We start from the raw sequence: 27,840 nt of genomic DNA, 5'->3' as shown, positions 1-27,840 counted from the left end.
CTAAGGGTTAGCCAAAAAATTGCTCTCACAAATGTTAAGCTTTAAGAAAATCTCTAGGTCAGCTGAGCAAAAATAACATTGTGTCCTGGTTTGGAATACATTTTTTTTATATCATTGGTTCACGTAAGAAATTTTGACTCACGTTGTCCGTCGATATTCAAAGCAAAGAAAACAAGGGCAAGTAATAAGAGAATGCACAACTTATTTCCAGAATTTTTACACGTGTAATTATTTGTCACATTCATGTTCTTCAGCAAATAGTAACATTAATTATATATCTAACATTTTGAAATTTAAAAAATCAATTTGAAAATATGTGGATTTCATAAGAGTCATGATAGAATTTTAAGTGCCAATTTTTATGGTGCCAATATATATCAAAATGATTAAATTTATCACACTGTATGTGAATATTTCTTTAGATGATAGATTTTATTATTGCTACAGACTGATTTTTAAGTATTTTATATTTGCTTGTAGTATTTCGTGTACTTTAATTTTATATTTGCTTATAGTATTTCGTGTACGTTAATGTGAGAGAGAAGTACAGGCAGGCTGTTAAACCGAAGTGCACTGTTTTCATTCACATAACATCTTGTGCAGTCATAAAAAAATATTAATACTCACTTTTCTCTCGAAGCTGTAGGTGAGTATACTTATTCGTAGGTAGAACCACGGCAAACAAATACATATATATTGATTGTCCTTTCGAATGCTCTCTAGGTAGTGTATACATTCGTGCTGTGTATGAGTGGAAGCATAACACTTTTAAAGATCTGTGTTCTATTAATTTGGACATAACTATACAGAGTGATCAGAAAATTCTCATGCTCTTAATTATTACTGTGATACTAGAAATGTGTTGCTCTACATGCAAAACAAACACCTGTTGCACCAACAGATGTGGCATGGATGTAATAAATATATGTATAGTAACCTTTTCCTAACTTTTGAACCATCGTGAGTGTAACATTACTCAGTAACGTAACACACTGATAAAAATATTTTTTTTGGATTTTATGAATGTTAATCGAATTCATATTTTCAGCCGCTTAATTCGTATACTTTTTTTTATTTAAAAAACTTTTTGAAAAATTAGTGTCTTTGATTATTAATGTCGTGTTGGTAATATAAATAATATTTTTTTTATTGTGAAATGAAGTACAAATACATAGGTAAATTAGTGTTTACTATATAATGTAGTTATGCTTGTTTTTATATTAAGATAATTTTAAAAGGATAGTATGAGTAATAAAAGATAGTTATTGTGTAAATAGAAACTTGGTAAAATAGTTTTTATTGTAAAACATTCCGCTCAATTTTAGGTGTATTCACATTTAGTATAAATAAATAATTGATAATGTTTTGAATTATTCAGATATTATGAGTATTCCGTCCAACAGTTCATGTTCAAGTTGAAGAACAAAGAAAGTCCTATGACATTAGAAAAATATATAGTGAATGTGATATTTTTTCCTATTTTTTTAAAAAGTTTTAGTAAACATTTATTTTTGTAACAGATGTATGTTATTTGTGTGTGTGTGTAAGACTGTTATTCTTTCTTTCTGATAGTTGATGAAACTTCGAAGTAAAACAGTGTATTTCCCAAAGTGGTATTTTTGCACGTCAAATGATTTGTATCAATGCATCAGCTTACTTTTCCATAGGCTGTTGATATATATATAAAATGTTCTGATTCTTGTATAGAAGAATTAGTACATTAACTAAATTTCATTACTTAGTTTGAAGCGATAAGTTTAATTTTTACCTATGTGACTTCATTCGCCACTGAAGGGTCGAATGCTATACATTCCATTTTAAATACACTGCTAGACTTTAAAATGCAGCACCAAGAAAAAGAGGTGACAGACGCAAATGTGACAGACAGATATGTGAAGTGATTACATCTACTGTTATATGTGATGGATGACAGTGTTCGGAGCGGCTAATATAAAATCCAGAGATTAGTAGAGCGTTGGTCCACCAGGGGCGACCAGAACAGTTGCAGACGACGAGGCATAGGGAGAATGAGAACTTTAATCCTTTTATGAAGTATAGCAAACCATAAATATGCGACACCTTTCCAAAACTCATCAACTATAGCTTGGGGAGACCTCTAGTATGCCAGGCGTTGTGCAATTAGGATTAGACGTGTTCAATTGGCAAGAGATCAGATGAACGCGCCGGCCAAGGAAGTAGCAGAGTATAGTGTCCATCTAGGAAGTGAGAACGTTGTGCCACATATAGTTGCGCGTTATTATTGTATTCAAAAGTTATTCCATGCCGAACCTGCAGTAAAGGGACCAATAATAATCGATGTATTCCTGGCTGGTCAAAGACTTATGAATGCATATTAGACGCGAGCAGACACGGAAGCCAATCATACCCAATACCACAACGCCCGGTGCTGTACTAGTTTGGTAATGCAAATTGCAGGCATCGCCTAGCCTGTTGCTAGTGGTATTACTAGATACAGATGCTGCCATCATGAAGCCGGAGACAGAAGCTGGACTTTTGCGAGAAGAGAATGTCATGGCATTCATACGCGACGTTTGCTACCCTATTTTAACTGCACATGCCTATGCTGCACCGTGAAAAAGAGCCGCATCAATGGGCGCCATGTAATTATGCTTCACAACGCTGCACTTCAACTTACTGGCCGCTGTTTAACAACCTTGAATTGACGTGCTAGTGTTTAAGATATGGCTACCCGATCCGCCATAACCAGGTGGAAAAAAAGTTCTTTTGATCCGTGGTATAACGCAACCGTTGGAATCGCATAACATAGTGCCTTCGTATTCTAATTACTGGCTGCATTCTGCTCAATATATGCCCGATATACCACCATTTTTCCGCGATCAAAGGTGGAAACTTGGTACAATTACAATTGGTATATGATAAAATATTGTTCGACCGTCCAGACACACTCACGTCACACTAACGCTCAGTAAAGACCCAGCTGTAGCTTTCTGGTCTGCCTTCGATTGCTGTTTCTTGGAACCGCAGCACGTGCACGTGATGCTTTGCAGAGTTGCACAGCTGGGATGGATTAACTGTTCTTCCAATCTCTGCACACTCTGCGAATGTAGGTGCAATCCGATCTTCCTTCTCGGTGTAGCATTTTTAACCTCCAGTAGTGTAATAATATAAAAACTAACAACAAAAATCTTGATAGATCCTTCAGTAAACAGGGCTTGTAAATTTTCAAAATCAAGTTCATATACAAATTATTTCAGAACTAAAATATTTGACTCATATAAGGAATCATTTACATGACAAATCATTTGAACATTACAGAAAATTTGAAGATATTAACTGGTATGGTCTGAGTTAGATCGCGATATCTACGCTGTTTTATTTTATTTATCATTGCAATCAGTATGAATTTGACAACATACAACATAATGTTACATATTTACCATATTAATTGGAGGTTAAATATACAGTGCACTTGTATTGACAGTTTAATTTTCTATGGGATTTAAAAGAAAGAAAGTTCTCTGCTTTTTTTTTTATTATATAAGTTTAATTATGACAATTTTTGGTAGTAATATGACGTAGCAATATTTTTGTATACTGTAGTTGTAAGAATAAGTTTTGAACCTTTTTATTTTATAACGACTTTTGTCACTTTATTGATATATACACGTGTATTACATTGTTAATGTGTATTTTATACTTTTTTTTTTTTATTAATATGTTTCGCATTATACTTTCGAATAAAAGCTTTATATTTAATATTTGTAAATTATTAGTAGGAAGAATTACTAAACCTATCATTTTAGATATTTTCGCATTGTGAGAAAAAGTAAGACTGAGTTACTGGGCTATTTGTGCTCGTTTTCTTTTTACTCTATAAAAAAATTATGGTTATAATAATAAAAAAAATAATTCTTCTACTTGAAAAACATTCAAAAGTAGCAAAATCAGTGACCTGTTTCGGCACACTTCTCACTTCTTGCTCGGCTCACCTGAAGAAAAACTTTTAAGATACATAATGTATTAAATTCTTTGCTTGTTTATTCTGTAGAATGAAAATTATGGGGTTAGTTAGATTTCCTCCTCTTTCCAGTTCATGATGGTTAATTGGATGTTTGTTAATTGCGATCTTATGCAGAAATACACACAAAGGGCTTTTCGTTACCCATAAACTAGGAAGTGCTGGAAACAGTTATCAGAGATATATAAGAGAAATAGTGGTAGGAAGACGCATATTTAAAGGTGCTGTACGAGTATTGGCGTGATGGGACAAAGGACCGTTTATTTACATTCTCGTGAGAGCAGTGGCGGCGATTGGATGTTAAAAGTGAGGGGGCAAGAAATGATCTGAATATTCGTATATCAATGTTAGTTTTCTTGGTTGTTTCTAACACTTTGTTCAACGAAAAGTTGTATTACTAATATGATACTATCTTTTTCAGTTAAAATACCGTATATCGTATTTCATATTTTATTAAGTACATTGACAAAAGTAACGCAAGTAGGAACTAGCCCTTTGTACTCTTAAACAACGAATGTGTAAGAAGAGATTTGATTCCTTGTTCATGAACATCGTAAAATTCTGTCTGGAAAATTGTGTGATCAGATTATTTAATAACAAACTGCGAAGTAAATAAATAGAAAGGATATTAATCATAGTAATGAATAATAAGGCTTGTTTTGTAGAAGTTATATTGAAACTGGGGATTAATGAACAACTTATATTTTTAATTCCAGACATGCTATTAAATGTATGTTATTACTCTTAGAAAATGAAATACAGTAAATACTACAAGCATATGCTACGACATTTAAAGAAATACGCAATTGTGTATTAATTGCTTTGAATTGCAATTAAAATGCAATTCCTGTAGCTTTCTTAACTCCACGGGAAGCCAAATAACCAATACGTACTCACGCAACGGCGAATAGTATATGGCACCATTTTTTTTATGAATTAGTAATACATACAAAAACTTTACATTTCCAAATGAAACTATATACATTTAGGGATTACTTAAAAAGTGGGGGGGGGGAGGACAACTGCTTCCTCTTGCCCCCCTAATCGCCGCCCCTGCACGTGAATTTCGAAAGACTGTTATATCGCTTTAGTGCAATGCATGTTTATTAACTGCAAAGTAGTAACATAGTGAAAAAATAAATCGATACCATGATCGAAGAAATACCAAATTCATCGTAAGAGTTATGTAAAAGAGCTGTGAAAAGAATTTTTTAAAATCATTTACATTAGAAATGCATGACTTAGAAGTATTTGATTTACATTATACTTGCTTACATCTATGGATAGGCTTCTGTGATTTCAATAATTGTTTGGCTGCCTGGTGATTTATACAACTCTTTTCAGCACCGATCCTATGTAAGAAGATTTAGAGCTTAACGTTGTTACCAAAACATTTGAGATTCCGCTGAAAACCGAACTCAGATCTACTGCACCAAACGCCGCAGTGTCAACCATTTAGCTACGACTGAGCCCCTCCGACTACGAGAAAATGAAATGAAGAAGATTACAACTAGTGGTGTTCTCTCGATATTTGTTAAGTGCTTTGACAAATATTCAGGCAGGAATAGGCTCTACCTCAGCACGCATACTGTTTACGATAAATCATATTAATTTGATACCTCATAGAATCAAATGGACGTATGAATTAAAGGGAAATTTTCTTTAAACGTTCCACGATTATTGCTGGAGGCTAAAAGAGACTGTAACAAAATCGCAAATGCAGAATAATTAAACATTAATGATAAAAGAATCAGGAAGAACCTTGAAAAGAAAGTAAAAAAATAACATGCACTTGAATATTGGCCATTGGATTTGTGACATTTTTTATAAAAATTAAGCCTTCTACCACTGAGTTGGAATACTACATGTTAATTTCAAAAAATTCGAGAGTTCAAATACAGGTTATGGCATGAATTTATCAATCGTGTTGTTACAACCAACTAGACATTTCTCATGGAGAACTAATCCTAACTTGATGTAATGAGAGTATTTGTAAGTTAGCTCTAAAATATAAACATTTATAGACTTTTCTATCCCAGTAGTTACATCTAAATAAGATCTTAATGCGGATATATATTTATTCACTTATTATATTTCTTTAAGTACTAACATCGTAATTGGGTGGTGTAAGTTTTCCTATAATAAAATATTGAAAAATAAATGGCCCCACGAGCAATTCGACGCCACACACCGGCGATATGTAATCGGAATTTGAGTTAAAAGTCGGCGTAAGCGTTCAAGTCGGTTGAGTAACCGGTGGTATACTTGCCAGCGTAGTACTACTGTGAGCGTAGTTTTCGGACCAATGTAGATTATGCCGGCTTTCATTCCTCACTTTCGTGTAGTGAGAAGAGGTCAGCTTTGCATTACCCACAATTTCTCAACCATCTTGTTTCGAATGTCATTTGAAACAAGGCGAAACGCATGTATGTATATAATGATTGCAGCTTATACATTTGTATTAAAATCATTCCTATATGTTTTCAACACAACCTGGCTTTATTTGAAGAGTAATTATTATTGTTGTTACAGTATTTAGTATATAGGATCCCACTTTTACTATACTAACAGGATATGTATTTGCGGCTAGAGGATGAAACAAAATAAAAATATCTAAGTTTTATTTATTTATGTATTTATTATATTTATTTATTTTTTAATTATTATTATTATTTTTGTTAAGTTTCCAATGTATAATTGTCAATTCTTGTTCACTATTTGTAGCCGTTTTTATGCACCCAGCGATATATCATTAAATAACAATTAGAACGACTTAATCGTAGCGGCTGGCCCTATCGCCGGAACGATAGTGTATATAGTTAACAGCGTAACCAAGTGGGTAGACCGAAGGACTAGCCTGCCATTCTCAAGTAGGGGGCTTACGGCAGTCCTTGGTGGAACGTTCACTGGGTTACCTTACAAATTTTAGAAACATTTTCGAGAAGAAATGACTCAGATTCATGATTTGTAAGTAAATGTGGGCACAGAATGGGTTCAATTTGCAAAAGACAAGATCCTGCTTCAATTTTTAATTTGATTATATGTTCAGCCGAAAGGTGTACTGTTGAATCAATATTTAACTAGTACGTTTTCTATAGGATTAAGAAGATAAGTTATCAATGAAAAGAAAATAATTCATTATCATTAACTCAAAGAACACTTACTTAAACTTTTACAATTGACATTGCAGGGTGATTTACGTAGTTAATTTCGAAACTTCTGGAATTATTATTTTAAAAAATCATAATTTAGGTTGTTTCAATGAATTCAGATTCGCTCCTTAGTTTCTTTTAGTTGGTAGAATAAGAAAGGTCGTTATGACAAATTGAGTTTGTTAGTAGGAGGGCGACAGTACAAAGAAAATTATGCAATCTATACCCGCAGGGGCGAATCCAGGGGGAGATCGGGGCGATCGCCCACCCCAGAAGAGGAAACTTTCTTATTTTATATATATAAATAAAACCCATCCCAAAGTTTGGAGCCCTTAAAAGTAGCAGTATGGCAACCAACCGCGCCCCCAGAAGTCGGTCCTGGATCTGCCCCTGCCTATACGATGTAATATTTTTTAAAATCAGTAGATTCATCCGCCATTTTTGATCACCATCAATCATTTTCATTAATTTTTACATTGAGATTGTTTTAACACAAAATAATTATTAAAAATAATTCTTTGTGATAAATATGACAGGAACCTAGATCTGCACCTGATGATATAAAATCTATTGAGGTTATGAAAGAAGAAGAAAAATCAGAGCAAGGAGGTGAAATTTATCTTTAAAACACTACTCTTTGTTCAGCCGTTATGATGAAATAAATTGCAGTTTTATGTATTAACATTTCAAGGCTTATTACGTGTCTAAATGCTAGTAATTATTTTTACTGTTTTGATGTTGCGATAAGGGATGACGAATAACTGGTTTGTAAATTTCGAAAATGCATGCAATAGGTAATGACAGTGTGGAAAGAATTATGTTTGGCTGGATCAAAACAAACTGTTTATTCATGAAAAACAAGACAATGTGATTGACACCTTTGTTTGCTTGTAGTAAGATAACTTATAAGGGGAAGAGGTAAATCAAGTTTAACAGATCCTGTTGATACTTTGAAAGATGAGGATAGAAACCAGTAAGTATATTTCTCTCTTTTTTAAATAATAATAATAATAATAATAATAATAATAATAATAATAATAATAATAATAATAATAATAATAATAATAATAATAATAATAATAATAATAATAAGTAATAGCAATTGGGGAATATTACAGGGTGGATCTGTACTATCACTTAACTACATTTTGTACCCTTAACCAACAGCGCCCATGTTGTGGTTTCGAAAGGGGGCAAGTATAAGCGACGTTTCAAAAATAGTTTCAAATTTTGCTGTAACTAATGTAAAAATTCTATTGGATTTTCGATATTCTGAAGTACAATTTCCTCTAGGGGGGCGAGCGCCCCACCTTGCCCCCCTGATGGGCGCCCTAGCCCTTAATATTTAAATTTTGCGAGGTGTAACAGTTTGATTCTTGAAATCAACTGTAAAAAGAAATGTTTGTAACCTATATATTAGTGGTAGCTAGGGGGCACGGTACTCCAATGGTAGAGCTGTCACCTCTGGTGCAAGGGGTCTCTCTTTGATTCCAGGGCATGCGAATTGGTGGAGGACATTAGCGTGTCTGTTGATTTTCGGGGATCTTTCATTCCTTCTCATTCCACTAATTATTTCAGGCCTATGTTTAGTTAAAGGGGTCCAGCTTTATTTCCGAAAAAATGATAAAATTTCGCTTATTTCTGTTAATGTTAGGTTAGGTTAGGGCTATCTACTTGCATATTTGTATACACATTCCGTTACGTGCTCTTCTAGTAAGTACATATAGTAATAATAATAATAATAATAATAATAAAACAGCAAATACCATATTTTATACGCAGTATGTCTCAATAACTTATTTTGAACTTTCTCTATTTGCTGTTTCCTACACTGATAAAATGGATCCCAAACAATAGATGCATATTCTAGTTTCGATCGAACAAATGCATTATACAACGATAAAATAGTCCCCTGATTTTTAAAGTAACGACTTGACCTCTTAATAAAACCCAGCATTTTAAAAGCTTGGTTAGTTATTATATTTATATGATATTTAAATTTCAAAGTAATATCAAACCAAACACCTAAATCTCTTATAATTTCCTTTCTTTCTAACGTCTGATTTACAATAGTATATTCAAATATTGTATTTTTTTTTTTTATTAAGAGTAAAAGTCATTACATAATATTTTGAAATATTCAACTGAAATTTATTTTTCCTACACCACTCATTAAGCTTATTAACATCTGTTTGTAATTTAATACAATCACTTTCCGTGCAGATTTATTTTTATAATTTGGTATTATCTGCAAATATTAAGCATGAACTATATTGAAACATTTTGGGTAGATCATTTATCATAATAAGAAAGAGTAAAGGACCCAAATTCGATCCTTGAGGTACCCCAGAATGCACTGTGAATTCCTTAGATTTAATATTATTAAAAATAACATATTGAATTCTTTCATTCAAACATAAATTAAACAATTTGATCAGTTCTTGCGATGTACCAAACGTTCTCAGTTTACTAAGAAGTACCCCATGATCAACCAAATCAAAAGCACGTCTAAAATCTGTATATACTACATCTACATGAGATCTTTTATTGAAAGAATCATTAATTACTTGATTTATAGTCAGCGAATTTGACATAGTTGATCTATTGCGTCTGAAGCCATATTGAGAATCCGATAAATTCGTAGATACATGATTAAACATATGTTTATAAATGATTGCTTGGAATATTTTAGCAGGAGATGATATTGGATTTATTGGTCTGTGATCTTGTATTAATCTTACCGGACTAACCTTAGGAACCGGGCAAACCGCTGATATTTTAAATTTCGTAGGAAATTTACATTGAGTCAAAGACAAGTTAAACAAATAAGTCAATGGTTTAATAAAATATTCTTTACAACCCTTAAAAATATAGGACGGTATACTATCATGGCCAAACGATCCTTTACTTTTCATTTTGTCTATTGCTTCTCCAACTTTAGCTTCGCGGATCTTGTCTAAAACCATTGTATCTACAGTTGAAGGAATTTCAATAAAACATATTTCATGTAGATCTATATTAGATGGTTCACAGCTATAAACAGATTGAAAGTGTGTAGCAAAAGCTTCACATTTTAACTTAGTATCAATAATTTTTTCGTCGTTATACTCAAGGACAGATTATTCATATTAACTTTTGAGCATCTTCTATTATTTATGTAATTCCAAAATTCCTTAGGTTCATTAGCAATATTCGCTTCTACCTGATGATTATAATTTTGGAAAGCTAATTGAATGCTACACTTAATTTGTTTCCTAATATCTACAAAGTTCATGTAATCAGAGTAACGTTTAGATTTTTTAAAATTTATGTCTAATGCGATCTTGTTTCTTTAAATTTTTTATTATTTCAACAGTGAACCAAGGCGGGTAGGAACGTTTACTCTTAACGTTTTTTGGTGTGCATTCATCAAGTACCTGTACAATTCAGAATAAAAATAATTAACACCTTCATCTACATCATTAATTACGTACAAGGAATCCCAATTTTTTTCTTTAAGAAGCTGATACAGCTTCAGAAAATCACATTTGTTAAAATTATAAACTGCGTCACCAAGTTCGTTATAGATTTTACAGTATTTTAGAAACTGAACACTAATACTCAAACTCGGGTGATGTCTATCTTCTTGGACAAAGCAAACGTCGGATTTGGCAACTTCAATATTAGGTATGTTATTTAATACTATATCTAAAATTCTATTGTTTACGTTTGTAACGGTGTTTAATTGCGAAAAAATCAAAAAGTTCAATTTGTGTAAAACATTAGTTTCCAAATTAGACAAAGTTACGAAATAATTACCATTCATATATTCTGTTAAGATCCCAAGATTGAGATCACCAATAATGAGAACATTATGGGACAATGATAGTTCTTTGAATCTTTCAATATTTCTAAAAAAATCTAAATAATATTCTTCTTTGCTATAGGTAGGGAAATATGTAACACAATTTCATTTTTTCTAATTAAGATTTGGCCACTAGCACTAACCCAACAACATTTGTGATGAGTATTTCTCGCAGCGTTTCTTGCCTTTCAAAAAAGTTGCTTATTTCTAGGGGACAAATTTACATTCACAAAAATTTTTTGATCATCACTCCCAGAAACTAAGTTATTGCTAACCAACCCTGTATTTCTTTTACTTAACCACCTATCCCTTACCGATCATGTCTTGAACTGCACAATTATTGCTTTTCTCTTGCTTTTATTAGTACCATTTGGAATTCGGTGTACTACATCTATATCTTCTTCGCAATTTAATCGCAATGTTCCTGCCATGTCAATTACAATTTCTTTCAAATTCTCACCAACACGCTCTTGGACTCCATGAATTTCTATGTTTTTGTTACGACCGTATTGGTTAAGATCATTCAATTCTATAGCCTGATGTTTTAGTTGAGTTTTCAACTCTACCTTTTCCGCTTTTAATTTCGTGATTTCTTTATCCCGTCTGACGTTCTCCCTAATCTCTACTTCAAACTTTTTAAGTAACTCATCATATTGATTGGACATGAATTGGACACTTGATGTTAGTTGAGCAATCCGAACACACAACTCTTCAAGCTTTGTTCCTGTATCTGTAATATCTATAATATCTGTAATACTAATAGGATTACCAATCGTGTTACAAGTAGTAGAATCATTAACAGCTGTTAAAGTTACGGTACTCGTGGATATTGCTTCACTTCTCATAGAATTTTCACTCACATAACAGCGTTGATACTCATTACGAATCTATTCTCTTATATTACCTGTTTGTTTCATATCAATATACATTTCCACCAAAATATTATAGCACGATATGTGAAACAATTTATGACAAGTCTTATTTGAGCATTGTAATGCATCATCATAACGCCTAATTTTCGAATTACACCTCGTACAAGATGACATTATAGCTGTATTTAAAGCAGAACTCAGGATTTAAAATGGTGGACAATGAACGTAGTGAATGACTTGACTTCTAGGAACTGGCACCCTGCTTATTGGAACAAAACACTGTCTTAGTGCAAAAGGAAACAGAACACTGCCTCCAAGGTGCCTTTTTTCTTACTTATTGAGATAGTTATGAAGATATATATATATATATATATATATATATATATATATATATATATATATATATATATATATATATATATACCACACTGCACAGTGGTTGTTAATATTGAAAATAAATAAATGTTATTTATTTTTAAATCTCTTATTCACTTACAAGCACACTCCACTTCCCTAGCCAGGCCTCCAGCGCCAAGCAACCAGCCTCAACAGAATGTTTGTTTAAAATCTGAAGTCATCAACTTTTCAGTTCTAGGGATCAATCACCAGCTCTATATTGCAACCAAGAACTGTTATTATTACCGGTAACACTTCATATTCACCTCACTATCTTCAACAACTAAGAAATCTTAGGAATTCCACTCAAACACAAATATCATACGGAGCTCTTACTCTGCAGATCCTTCCATGACGACGACGACAAACAGTATCTACAGCATTTTGCATTTCTCATTTCGAGCTCCTTTGTGGCTAAGCGGTTAGCGTACGCGCCTTTGGCGTGGGAGACCCGAGTTCGATTGGTGGTGGTAAGCTCATGTGGTTCGCATTCGATGTTAATCAGTAGGTCCCGTCTGATATAGACTCGCTGATGAAAGGGACGTTAAACTCAAAAACAACTTTTTTTCATTTCTACAACATATAGTACAATTCCACTCTTAAATGACACATAAATCAATTACAATTCCGTTACTTCAACTCATTTCTCCCGTAAATCTTCTATTTTTTACGTACTTCTGGGCACCTTCAACTAAACCTAGCCCTTCTTCATTATAATTCACTTTTCTTAATCATTCTCCGTCTCCTTTAGTCTAAAGGGCATAATTGTGGGATTTTATACTATAAATCCCATTTTATTTACTACTCGGCGGAGTGGTGGAATGGTCCTGCAATACAGCCTTCCTGGAGGAGAGGTAGTGTGGTGGGGAATGGCTTGTAAGGATTGATTTTACATGACGGTCATGATTCAGAACCCATGTTAACAGAAGACCTCGTCCTTCATAACCCCAATGTTGCATAAAGATACAAAAACTCACTAAGAACACTCATGGAAGGATGGAATAAATTATCAGATGAGTTGTTATATTCTTATTACTAAATATTGCTATACTGGAACTATGGCAGGCGTTAAGCATTTATGTGATCTTAGATCGGCGTTGTCAAGACTAAGTTAGTTTTTGTCATCAGTTAGAAAGACATTGGGTACAAATTTCTCAGATTCCAAGCTATGGCGGTCTCGTAGTTTCCGAAGCAACACTAAAATTGTCACAGAGGAGGTAAAGTTGAAAAAGTTACTGATTACATGTCTACTCTGGACAAAGGTTACAAATACTTGCCATTGGTGATCCACGAAAATAAATGAAAAGAAAACAGATATATCCATATTTAAACAAATTTCATGGGAAGTAAAATTAGTTAATAAGTATTAAATTATCTTATTAATGTTATCTGTGGGGGCCTACTTTATAATAAATTCCTTTTTTGTAATTTGCTTGAGATACTTAATAATAATAATACTAAAAATTGGGGAACATTTTATAGCGACATATTACGGTGCAGTAGGAAGTATAATAGTCACCACAAATATTTTGGCTAGAAGTAAAGTAAATATCTCCTAAAAACTTAAATATGTTTCATTTCGTACACCCATTCTGATTCCAACCACTCATTATTGTACTATTTCTAGAAACAAACGGCCTATTAAAAGGTTAAGGAATGTGACATTACAAATATCCGGCTTAAGGGCAGGGCTAATATTCATTTAAAATGGTTGAGCAATTTTCCGGTTTGATGACGAAACAGACATTGTCCATTTGAGTATGGAGAAAAAAAATATAGAAATTGTCCCTTTCTTCTTTAAACACGGAATATTTGAAAACGCAAGGACATGTGTCTGTTTATTTTCATTCTTCACATGGGGAAAATAAGATTTAAAGAATATTACGTTTACGTATTCATGTGTCCACAGCTGTTTGTTCCACATTTTGACGATTATTGGCAAACTTCTGTTGAGCCAAGTTGATAGTGGTGCTGCTTGTTATGCTGAAAGCCATATTTTGGAATAACAAAGAAAAATCACTCACTTTTGTGATCAACCTGGCACACTTTCACACGACTGTGTTCAACAACGCACTAGCTGCTGACTGTCAGGGCTCCCCAGCTGATTTGCTGAACGTGTACAGAGTTTGTGACACGAGATGAATGATCTTAATTTATCTCTGTGTTGTGCTGCTGAGGTAAGTTTCACCAGACATCAAAACGAACATGTCATTAGCATCGGCGCAAATCTGTCTTCAACATTGGGGGACGGACCGTTCCCATATTATATAGAAAACAATGCTGTGAAGGATCAGGGGGGCAGAACTGTCTTCAGTGGAGTATTTAGGGGGTTATCGGGCTCAAACTCCCCCCGAAATAAATTTGTTAGTTTTTCGCATTCCACGTACAACACTAATCATCCTTACCATTTCTAAGAATGTCATTAACTTTCCATTTTCTTATGCTCCTTGTTCAGAAATAATATTGTATTTGTCAAATTTCATTCCATGTAAGAACTGCGTCCTTTTGTTCTTTCTTTCGTCCTTTCTACTTTTCTGTTTCTTTTTATTGACGATACTTTCTTTCATTTCGCCTATTATACTTTATCGACCGTTGTCAGTTGTGATTCAAGTCGGCCGTCATCAGTTACACCTAAACTAATTGGAGTTGATAAGCGAAACTGGTGTTCCACACCAACTTGAGCGGATATCAACATGATAGGACTTTAGTTATTATAACAAAGGAAAAAATATATCCTTTACTTATTTTTAAAAGAAGGAAATGTTTGAATTAAAGAAAATCAAAACGGGGGAATAAGTAGCTCGGGAAATTAGGTAGGCCAAGAGTATGCTTCCTTTTCTTGTATGAATAGAATAAAGAGTTATATTCACTTGTAAATTTTTGTATCATATCATATAGGATTTATCGGTCTGCAATTCTTGCCATTATAACTTCAATTTATGCATAAATTAAAATATATTTAATTCTCAAACTCAGGTGGACAATTGCCCACTTCCTTCCCTGTGTTGGGCATAGCCCTTCGAAACAAAATTCTAAATAAGCCATTGGTTGTCTACAACATTGGGAGGTGGGCAGATTTGAGGCTTATTCTAGGGAAGGAAGATGAAACTCATATTACGGTAGATGAATCTGAGGTGACCTGTTGTAGAGTATATTATATATTAGGCGATGTAGATGAAGTAGTAGTACATATCAGTATTACAAATGACTGCCGTGAACACATTCTGAAATCTGAATACATGCATATTTATAATTGGTATGTTTCTAATTAGGCATCCACAAAGATCTACGTTAAAATTGTTTTATAATAATATAAATAATGACTTCTCCAAAACTATGAAGAAAGAATATCAATTATGTATGACGCAAAAATACTCTTTGAGCAAAATTATGATAATCTCAATAACATTACAGGAATCGTTACAGAAATCTTATGCATGTCTATACTCTTTAGTTAACAGATGTAACCTTAAGATTATGGAGAAAAATATTCCAGCAATTGAATTCTTTTCTTTGCTTAAGAACCACCCTCTCTCAAAAGAAAAATTGGGACACGTGGAAATACGTAGGAACAAACCATGGATCGACCAGGAATGCATTAAACTAGCAGAGAAGAGAAAACAGGCAAAATTAGATTGGCTACAAAAGCCGAATGAAGTAACTACTCAAAAAGTTTGTAGATAGGCGGGAAACTTCCGAAACTTTTACAACAAAGAAACGAAATTTTTTGAAAGCTAAAATTAAGGATCTTGAAGATAATAGTAAAAATAAACACATTCGGGACATGTATAAAGGGATCAACGAATTTAAGGAAGGCTATCAACCTCGTGCTTATATTAAAGAAAGCTGACGGAACAGTTCTCACTGATACAGACAGCATTTTGAATAGATGGAAAGATTTATTTGACGATTTGCTTAACACTCAGCCAAAAACTAATGTGCATGGAGAAAGAGAGATACTCACCGCAGAACCGTATATTCCAGAACCCAACCGAATGGAACTAGAAATCGCTATAAAGAAATTCAAGAAACAGAAATCTCCGGGTGTAGACGAAATTCCGGCTGAGTTAATTTTAGCTGGAGGCGAAAAATTGTGGAACAAGATACACAAACTCATCCTCCTTGTCTGGAACAAGAAAAAATTGGCACAAGAATGGAAAGAATCAATCATTGTTCCAATTCACAAGAAAGGCGACAAAACTGACTGTAATAATTATCGAGGCATCTCTCTTCTGTCAACATTCTATAAAACCCTTTCAAACATTATATTAGCAAGATTGATCTCATACGCAGATGTAATTATTGGGGATTATCAGTGCGGATTTAGACGAAATCGATCAAGTATCGACCAAATATTTACCATTCGCCAAATACTCGAAAAGAAGTGGGAATACAATACCCCGGTACATCAACTATTTATTGATTTTAGAAAGGCTTACGACTCGGTTAGGAGAGAAACATTATACAACGTTCTTACAGAGCTTGGAATACCGAGAAAGCTAATTAGATTAATTAAGATATGTTTAAATAAATCCCAAAGTAAAGTCCGGGTAGGAAAATTTTCGTCCACGAGCTTTCACGTCGAGAATGGCCTGAAACAAGGAGATGCGTTGTCGTCATTATTATTCAACTTTGTCCAGGAATACGCTGTAAGGAAAATCAAAGATAGCAATCAGGGCCTAGAGCTGAACGGTATTTACTAGGTTATGGCGTACGCTGATGATGTAAATTTAATAGGGGATGATAGGAGAACAATAGAAAGAAATGCAGAGATCTTATTAAACACTTGCAGGGACAAGGGTTTAGAAGTAAATACAGAAAAAACTAAATACATGGAAGTGCGTCGGGACCTTAATACGGCAAATTATGAATGCGTTAAAATATTAAATAATACTTTTGATAAAGTGGATACTTTCAAATATCTAGGATCAATATTAAAACAGACTAAAATCATATTCACGAAGAAATTACATGACGAATAAAAACAGGAAATTCGTGTTATTATTCAGTTTAAAATCTCTTGTCGTCGCGAATTCTGTCGAGTAATTTGAAGCTTAAAATATATAAAATGACAATCATGCCTGTTGTTCTGTATTGTTCCGAAACATGGTCGCTTACTCTGAGGTAAGAACATAGACTGAAAGTATTTGAGGACAGATCCTGAGGCGAATATTCGGACCCAAGAGGAACAGGAATGGGGAATGGCGGAAACTTCACAACGAGGAACTACATAATTTATACGGATTACCAAACATGTTAGGGTAATCAAGTCTAGGAGGCTTAGGTGAGCAGGTCATGTAACTAGGATGGAAGAAAGTAGAAACGCTTTCAAAGTCTTGACTGAAAGACCAATCGCAAAATGATAATTAGGAAGACCAAGGCGCAGATGGGATGACAATATTAAGATGGATCTCGCAGAAATAGGAATACAAAGTAGAAACTGGATGCAGTTGGCTAAGGATTGAAGTCAGTTGAGAGCTTTTGTGAACGCGGCATTGAACCTCCGGGTTTCATAAGCCATAGAGTTAGCTTACGGAACATGAGTAGATGCCTAGGCTGATACTACAAATAGGTGAAATGCGCATTTACTGAAAAGATGGATTCTACTGACATTGGGTAGTCTATATACTCTTCGTGTGCTAGGGCCTAGGGGAGAGGAGGAGATAAGATTTCACATCAGGTTACGTCATGCACAGTCGCACATCTTCATTTTCATTAAAAATGGAAAAGCCAAGAGAAACCAACTTCATCTCACTTTTCTTTGTAGCAGTTGGACACAAATCATCACACTTACCTGCAAAAAGCACTTTTCATATCGGATTATTGGGATAGCCTCCAGTTCCAATGTTGGGGGGGGGGGGAGACATGTCTTTCCATTTCTTCGGAATTTGTGCCCGTACCTACAGCTGAGACAACTTTCCAGCATGAGGAGAGGGGCATATCCTTCTCTGGTATTTAGTGCAATTTGTGCCCAAGTAGCGGAAGTGGAATTAATCATATTGATGAGACTACTAAACGCACTACACCACGAAGTTCACTTTGAAATACTACAGAATACGATTCTTTAATAAAAATGGAAAAGCCAAGAGAGATCAATTTCATCTTAGATTCCTTTGTAGTAGTCGGACACAAATCATCACACTTATAGCAAAAAGCACTTTTCACTTTAGATTATTGGGGGGACAGTCCTCCCCAAGTCCAAGATTGGGGGGACGTGTCCCCCTCGTCTTCCCGGGATTTGCGCCAGTGGTCATTAGCACCAACTTAATACTACTCGCCTCTCTAGTTTGCAGCCGAGCACAAACTTCCAACCGGAACGTACAGTACTAAAAGTTAATGGAAGGAGGAAGGTAACTACCGCCTGGACTCAAACCCAGTAGCGTCGAACAAGATTTAATGTATCTTTTATACTCGCATATGAAGGGTAAGGGGAAAAAGGAAGAAATATCACAAAACTGCATTTTCGAGAAAGCGGCGTTTTAATATTGAAAACCGCGTAAAACGAATAGGGTTATTAAATCTTTTGCCTCTTTTTACATTGACATTTCTACATCTACGCATGCATGGCATATACAGTCAAATAGTACCAAAAGTCACCAACAGATAGGACAAAGCACATACATGGACATTCCTTGTTTTTTACCCTTACCTTTCATATGTGCTTCATAGTGTCGTGGAGGGAAATTGTGTACACAAAACATACTATCTAAATGTATATACGATCATTGATTTACATATGTTTATTTGCATAAAGTATAATCTTGGTACTTCAATATGCAACATTTTGAACTTCAATAATAACTTAATCAGTTGAAGACAATAAATGCAGAATTTATTCATCAAATTTCAAGTAAACATATCAATATAGAGAGGAGGAGTTTATATAAAAAAAATTATCTTCTGTAACTTGAAAGGCTCTGAGGTACCCTATTTTTGGCATATATTTTGAACTCTCTTATTCCTGCTTAGGATATGCATTTTACTCAACTTGATATGGTAAAATGCCAGTTTGAAGTATGTGCTAACTTTTATTCAAAAATTCATTTCAAATGGCTCGTCAGTTTTTTCCCAATATGATGTAATAGATAATATCGATTTCATTTTATCATACATACTCGAGTGTAAATACGTTTCTATGTACAACAGAATGTACCTTTCTGATAAATCAAATTAAAACTTTGGAAAACAAACTACCAAGAATAATACCAGGAATAATTTAAAACAACACCACAAAGAAAGAGGAAAAACAGATATTTTTGCTGATGCTTCATCAGACAGGAAAATAAATAAGTAGGCAGTAAAAATATCAAAGAAACGTGCGGTGACTGAAGAACATCAAGAACATATTTATTTATCAAGCAAAAAGAAATAATTGCGAATGATAATAACTATTAGAAAATATAGGTAAAAGAAATAATAGTTAATTAAAAATAGTATGTATAAATAAATAAAATTAGATACATAAGAAATAGAAAAAGCAAGATGGAGTACGAGCAACGCGATGGCTCAGTGATAGAACGCTTACCTCTGGTGCAGGAACCCCTGGTTCAATCTCAGTTCCGCCAAGTGAGCTTTATAGTGGACAACCACCGTATGCATAGGGTTTCTCGAAGTTCTCTCGTTTCCTCCCATTTTCTTCACTCCACATGATCATTCGCCTCATCATGCCATCTCTCTTAGCCTCGGAGCAAAGTAAATAAATAAATAAATAAAAATGACAGAGTATAACTAAAAAAAAAAAAAAAAAAAATAAGACCAGGGGTTCGGTTTGCCGGGTCGGATAGTAATTTGTAATTATTGCCAAGTAATTAGTAATGTATGCTTGTTTCGAGTTTTCTTTCAACTAAACTTAAACGTTTGGTAATATTCACCTTTTTATAAATAACATTTAGTGTAGGCTATAAATAAAATATTTCTTAAAAGCCTATAATACAGATTTCAGAGTGGGAAATATGTGATGGAAATGTATAGTTCTGCTACAAGAAAGAATAGATATGTTAATACTGAAAGGTAAGTGAATATAATTTTTTTTCAACATGACAATACATATACTTTTCTCCAACTTGGTGTTTTGATCAAAGATCGAAATGTTGACCATTAAGGGGCCAGACTGCTAAAAATTGTCCATGCTGTTAATCGTTTTTCTTTTGCCCATTTTTCGTAAGTGAAAAGAGATAATGAAATGTGACGTAGCACAATAATAGATAATGTTATTCTACACCCGAAAATACGAATCGGAAGAATTTTCAGTGTTGCCATCCGTAGAAATTACAAAGTGGCCAGAATATGAATTACACAAAAACCTAGGTTAAGGCAGCAACTAGAAAAATGCTCAACGGTAATTGATGACTTATTATGTTGTCTTGGTTCCATAATATTATTAAAGCTCTTAGCATCATATATCAATTGTATTTGTTGGTTACTGTCGCCCAAATAATTTCTATTCTAGATATTCTATTCAATTCTTGCAGGTGTTATATCATTAGAACCATGTAGACTTTATCACTAAAATTATTATTGGATTATAATGAACTCAATAGTTACAGTAGGAGATGTAACCAAAATGGCCCGGTCATTAAGTCGAATAGCCTGTTCTGAGTTGCACTGTTTACACTAAAAAAATGTAGTAAATAACATTTGTTAATAGCGTTAGATATTTTAAAATTGTTCTAGGTCACTAAAAGTTCGTATCACACTAAAAGTTAATCACAGTTGTATAGTAAAATTGTTAAAAATTGTAAAAAACGTAAGAATTTGAAACTCATCTGGCAACCACCTTAATCTTGGTTCCTTTCCTTTAAATTATTTTCAATATTAAAGATCAAGTTGTAAAGATTTCTATGGAAACAACTATTACTATAAAAATGTGGTGTAATTGTTATATATTTTGTAACACCGCTTCTGTTCTGTTCTGGCTGCTTCTGTATATATTTTGTTTAATTCTTTTTTCAGTAAGAATAAATTAAATAAGAATAAATTAAATGATATTTGTATTTTTTGAAAATCTTTTAAATGCAATTTAAATATTTCGGACCATTTTTTGTTACATTCATATTAATTTAGATTCGATTTATGAAGTTATAGGAGGCTTATAAATGCGGCATTAATACTCGTTAACATTCTGCTGCTAAAATAATGTTAGTTGTTACAAAGCTATGTTTAAGGCTTATGGATATTCCTTTTGCATGAATGCATAATCTACCCATATAACAAGTTTTCCGTAAATAGTGGTACAATCATCAAAGCTTCAATCATACCTTTAGCTTTTTTTTAAAATAAAAAATGTGAAAATATGATGTAAATCTATAAAATCATAGAATACAAGGAAATAGGGAAACCTAGTTGCAAATTTAATTTACACTACAAAAAGACATGCAAGATCTAGGCTTACTGCAGTCGGCTCTTAGATTATCACATTACATCTGATCAGCAGACTGCACTATTTTTGTAAGTATCGAGATCGTAGTGTCGACCAATACAGGCCGCTTACTACCGGTAATAATCACGCCTATTAATTAAATATTTTAGCATCTTGTACTAAATATTTTACAGCCCGCTTATATTCAAATATACTTCTCTACGATTATGGAAAATTATGTTAACCTTTGAGAACTCATCACAGCTGGCCTTTTGACTTTCTTTCTTGCTCATGTAAATGAAATTTTTGCGTTTAATAAAATCAGAAGTTCATTTACTGTTGTCATTTATTCTAATTATTATAATAGTGCTACACATATTAATAGTTTTAAGTTTGTTTTTAAATACAGTTTAGCCTGCTAAATAACTTCTGGTATTAGTGATAGCCAATAGTGCGGGCTAGGATAAAATAAGATTCGTAGATAATGAAAGTAAATATACAACAATGGCAATTTAGTAACATTATATTCTGTTCTGTGAATCATCTTTGTTCTATTATGCGTATCGTGGTGGTTGTTCCATGTGTCTACTCCAATGCAGGTCTCAGCCACATACATTTAAATGGCTGGTACGTTCGGCCTTGTCTTGCAGAACGGGGTTGATAGATAAAAGATGAAGGAAAATATTTTCCACAGTTAAAAATCAAGCCTCGATTTAGATGTATTATTATGGCATCTACACTCCTTTTGGTAGGCATAAGATTAAGAAAAGAAACAAATCACTCAAATTTACTATTATTCGGAGACCAAATGAAACAGATTCGCAGGTCGGATCCAGCCCTCGGACCACTATTTGGGGAACACTATGTTATACAATTCTATATATATTTCGGGGCTTTAAGATATCTGCGGCAGGAGTTTAGCTAGTAAACAATTATTATGGCTACTGTCTTACTTCAGTATAAGCTTTAAAAGAAAATCCTCTGCGTAATCATGGTTATATATTATAATTTCTCTTTCGAGTTATGCTTTGGGAAGTACACATGTTATTTTAAAATATCGGGCTTTCTTAACAACATAAACTATGGAAAATATTCTAAGTTATAACTTTTTTTCTATCAACATTTCTTACATATTCCTGCCCTTCTTACCTATTATTTATTTATTTATTTATTTATTTATTGTCGTAAACAAATTCAGAAATGAGAAATGTAAATGCAGATATATCGTTTTTGAATGATAGGATGTTTGTTGTAACGATGATTAGGTTTTAGGATTGCCAGGTGTTAGGATTACAAACTTAGTAGCTGATCTAGAGAAAACAAAATCAGAAAATTTTGTGACTAAGGAAAATTACCAATAACATAAAGATGGTTAGCATTGATCTTAATGGTTAATGGTTCGCTCGTAGAGAAAATTGAGGGTAATGTTAAGGGATGTATTAGTGAAATTGTAGTTAGCGAAAGACAAATTTGGCAAGGAACTTTGGAGATCAACGTAAATTCCTCTCGTTCCTCAAGTTTAGAGATTAGCTCGTCTAAATTGGATGACCGATTACAGAACTCGATCAAAGAGTTGATTGTATGTGTTAGGTACTAAACCATACATTCTCTGAATTACTTGTAGGAACAGCGAAACGCAAAATATTTTACACTTTACTTTAAAACGTTTTTAGCAGCAATAATGACGAGCCGGACACTGAAGGAATGAGTATAATTGCAGTGACCACTTCCATTCCATGTGTGGTCATAACCAGTGTTAGTACCATTTCTTTGTAATATTAAAACATATACTTCTCAATATAGAAATCTGGTGAATCCAATGCCGAGTTCTGGAGCGAGTGGTTCCCTATGTGATAACACACACGTATATAATTCCCTATTCAGCTTTCCAATTAGCACAGGTAGTCTTATTACTCCTCAGTCAATCTTTATTGTGGATGTCGACCATTATAGGAAATGTGCTTCTACTTCCGGTAAATCTGAAGTAGCGCTATTGTTCTTGATAAACTGACTATCCATATAGTTAAAACATACTTGGTAATAGTAACGCTGCTGAACAACTCTCTCAAGCCGTCTTAATACTGTATATCACGGCCATGATTTCTTACGTCACAACCACCAATCTACGCAAGAGCTTACCTGTGTCTTTCTTAACAATTTTATCCAAAATTTGAAACTTTTTAAATTTGAGCGATCGGGATATGTTGTATGTCGGTGGAAGTGTCTCACTGGTGGTGAAGCTAGTTGGTTTAAGAGTATTTATTACTCGTTCCATTTATTTTACAATTTCTTTCAGTAGTTTCGTCTACAGTATTTTTCAGCAAGGCTGGAATGCGCTCAGAAGCGTCAACTTTAGATGATGAAGTATGATATCGTCGTTGCGTAGTATATAGTACAGTGTAACCAGTCTCTGTGGTGATACATCTGTAGAAAAGCTTGCAGGATTAATCCTTGATTGTCTTCCTTATCAGGATGCAAAGTTATTAAGAGTAGTGCCCTACTTGCTGTAGGGACATTATTTTACAAACTGAAAGAATTAAGCAATATCATGGAATTCTACTGAATTACCTGACAGCGCATTTCTCATGATCGATCACATAAGCGATCAATTTCAATGATTTCCCAAAGAGAATCGAACGATTATATGAAATAACATGCTACATCCTGCCGATTTATTCATTTATCACAGTGATATCGACCTCTCAATACAATAAAACTAGAGTAAAGATAAGGAGCGGTATGAACACATTTTATATTAATACCGGAAGTTATGATTATATTGATATTTCTTTATTTTCACAGTGACATTTAGATGTATAAAATGGCTATCACCTTCTTCAAAACGTACTACGCACAGTCAGCCATATTTTAGAGATATTCTACGAGGAGAGCTGTCCAAAGTTCCTGCTCCTAAGGTGTGGAAAGAGGAGGATATTATCACTCCGTATCGCGGAATAGGAGCACAGTATCCAGAGAATCAGAAGAGTCTCTTGAATTTCGGTAGCAACAATTATCTTGGTTATTATGTAAGTTTTCTCTATATAGGGTACCTCTATTTCCTGTTATGGATTACACTACTATCAATAATAGCATAGTTCTTAAATTATAGTGTTTTTAGAGTTACCATATTCTAAAATGTCAATAAGGATCAGGGGTAAAAGTGGATTTGAAAAGGTAGTGGGACGGATGACGTCACGCGTGCCTATCGTTGCCCATTGTAATTTTTTTTAGGAAGTGGAGGGACGCCATAGATTTTTTTGGAAGTGAGGTAATGGCGTTCTCCTGCGTTCCTCCTTACCCCTGATGAGGACATACTTCTACTTGGGGTAGCTTGTTAGGGTGAGTTTTTTCTTTTTCTTTTTCTTTCTTTTTCTTTTTTTTTTTTTTTACTTGAGACTGCAAAGTACCTGGAGCAATAATCATCAGCCGAGAAACAATGTTTGAAATAAAAAAATAGTAATTTGGAGGGAGAAATTCACCTGTGATAAAATTAGCCCCCATAAATGGGAACTATTTTTAATTGCAGATTTGGATTCTACTATTCGATTCATATTAGATGACCTGTATTCAGTGGAAACTAGTTAAACTTGCGTTTCTTCAATTGGGAGTCGCCGTGTTTCATAAGCAGAATAAATCTGCAATTAAACGTCTTCTTGTTTTGTGGTAAATGACATGAAAGATTGTTCTGGATTTGGTGTGAATTCTGAGACTTGAAATGAATGCGCTAGGGCAATTAAGTTCAGCGTGCAGTGGTAATCGTAATTGACTACTAATATTTTATCGGCTGCTTCTCTCCGTTGCCCACGCCTACAGTACCTTAGAGGCTATCTGATACTTTTAATATTTGATACTCATTTCTTTAATTAAGAAAAATCTTAACCTAATTGTTAATTTAGAAATTTACATATCGGTCACTTCATTCGTTTATTTTGTATTACTTTTGAAGTGTATTTTATTTCACATTTTGGATATTGTACTACTGACATCACAACTTTCGTTTAATTGCTTCATTTGTCGAAGCACGTTCATTTATTGTTTTTGAACTAGTTTTGCTTAGTTTTATAACTACGGAGCGATGTAGCCAATAAAATGCTTGGTAGCTAGCCGGCCATTATTACCTCACGCGGTACTTAATTGTACTGCTACATTTTAAATATCTGAATTCACTAGCTGTATCCGTGAAAAATTCTGAGAACTGCTGGTTGCTTTCTGAAATGTCCATACGCTTTATCAATGCGCCGCAAATAGTTCTTCAATTTCAGTTGAAGTAAGTTACGCTGGTCTTGAAGAATCCTTGTTACGAGCTGTGAAATTAGAAACTATTCACGGCGAAATAACAAAAGTAACTGAAGGTTCGTTAAAAGTGATTATTTGTGTAATTATCAATGTGATTTTGTACAATATACACATTCTTACAAGTAATGTTTTTCTAAGTTAGCATGTTGAAATATAATTAATTTTTATTATTACCATTTATGCAGAATCACCCTGAAGTTATTGCAGCCGGAAAAAGAGCTCTTGATGTATATGGTTCAGCTCCAATTTCTCTGCGTTATATTTCTGGTGCACAGAATATATATGAGGTGAGCCTTAGTTAATATTTTGATGATTCAATTCTACAGCAAATTGAATTCTTAACGATCTTTATTTGCTTCTGTTAAATCTATGGTATTCTTCAACAAGTCATTCACGGTCATATATTTTGTTCCGAATGTATCTGAAAGTTATTGAATACCAAAACCTTTCTTTCCTTTTGCCTTTTAATTTATACGAGAAATTTCATTTTTTCTCTTTCTTTCTGCAAAGAATAAAGATTTTAATTTTCTGATTTTAGTGATTCTTCTGCATATTAAATGACAATCGCTTTATGAAAATGTGTGTATATTTAGCATCACTTTCACAGTTTATTGTGTTTAGGATTGCCAACTGACCAGTATTTTATCGTCTGACCGATGTTTTTATCAGATTTAACAATATATTAAGATTTAAAATACAACTATTATTAAATCTGATTTGAGAATTGTGAACGGGTGCCAGTAATTTTATTTTTCAGAGTTGGCAGCCTTAATTGTATATGATATTGCTTGAATTTTTTTTAAATGAAATATTTAGTTTAACGTCCCACGTTTATGCCGTTTAGACTAAAATATGCAGCTCATAAGCGAAGCGTTTTCAATTTAATACAACTTATCGTATCAATAATTTGGGAAAAGATAGTACAGCTCTGAACGAACAAAAGGAAAGCAAGTAATTTATTAGAAAATAGTTAAAAAGATTATTACGCAAAAATAGATTAAATAAACTTATTTTATTGATCACAAAATGTATTTAAAATACAAAATACAAAATAGTTTTCAGAAAGTAAATTATTCCTTCCGTTTAATATTTTCAATGATTAAATTTCATTGTTATATTTAAGTATCTATATTTTTCAAATTTATCTTTTTTTTCGGAGTTCTCACATTTCTTTCACATTCTCACATTTCTTTCACATTCTCACATTTCTTTCACATTCTCACATTTCTTTCACATTTTCCCATAATTTTAAACATAACAATTTTCTTAGACATCTCTTACAAAAAGATGATTGGATATGGTTTGAACTTTATAAATGCCAATGATATGGCTTTTTTTTTTTTTTTTTGGACACGAACAATTTTACACACAGAACTCACTTTGCATTAAGTCCGCTGGCAAAACTACAAAATATTACATTCCTTGAACAGTGCACAATTTACATTTTACAGAATATCAAATTATAATTATTCACTGATACACGTTATTATGATAAGCCTCGCAACAGCATCCTCAAACCTTCGCCGAGATTACAGACAAAAGATCTCCTCCAGTTCCTTACCAGAGGGTAGCATTCCCAAAACTGATGCAACGTTCCCTCTTTGTACTGCCATACTGATGCGTTGCAGTAGAAAAGAGGTTGCTCTAGCGTCTCCTGACGATAAATAAACGCGGTGACCAACTTCTTTTATAAAGTTAAGGCCTTCGAGACCCCATGAACCACCCGATTCGATAGCTATAGCGACAAAATGATATTTGTCGAGTAAATTGCTATACTTCCTGCGCTTTTCTGTTTCCCGGCGAGCAGCCACGTTGCCAGCTTGTGCTGAGGAAGAATGAAGATTTGAAGGGGCGAAGGTATCGGAACAAGTAAAATCCCATAGAAGTGCTTTTCCTTTCTTCCACGGTATCAGGGTCATACC

At 33.7% G+C, this 27,840-nt stretch overlaps 1 protein-coding gene across 1 annotated transcript in view; it reads left to right on the top strand.

The window, feature by feature from the left end:
- The first annotated feature begins 7,741 nt into the window (after positions 1–7,741).
- LOC145673118 (2-amino-3-ketobutyrate coenzyme A ligase, mitochondrial-like) overlaps positions 7,742–27,840 on the top strand; it is a 57,004-nt gene continuing 36,905 nt past the window's right edge. Inside the window, exons 1-3 of the mRNA XM_081742502.1 lie at positions 7,742–8,125; positions 24,425–24,648; positions 26,104–26,205. Coding sequence (XP_081598628.1) covers positions 8,110–8,125; positions 24,425–24,648; positions 26,104–26,205 — 342 coding nt within the window. The 5' untranslated portion in view covers positions 7,742–8,109. The remainder of the gene's footprint in view (positions 8,126–24,424; positions 24,649–26,103; positions 26,206–27,840) is intronic.

Source organism: Thermobia domestica, chromosome 16 (genome assembly GCF_964235325.1).
Source record: "Thermobia domestica chromosome 16, izTheDome1.hap1.1, whole genome shotgun sequence".
Lineage (NCBI taxonomy): Eukaryota > Metazoa > Arthropoda > Insecta > Zygentoma > Lepismatidae > Thermobia > Thermobia domestica.
Note: the sequence above shows the minus strand (reverse complement) of the source record. Positions and strands in the feature narration are given on the sequence as shown.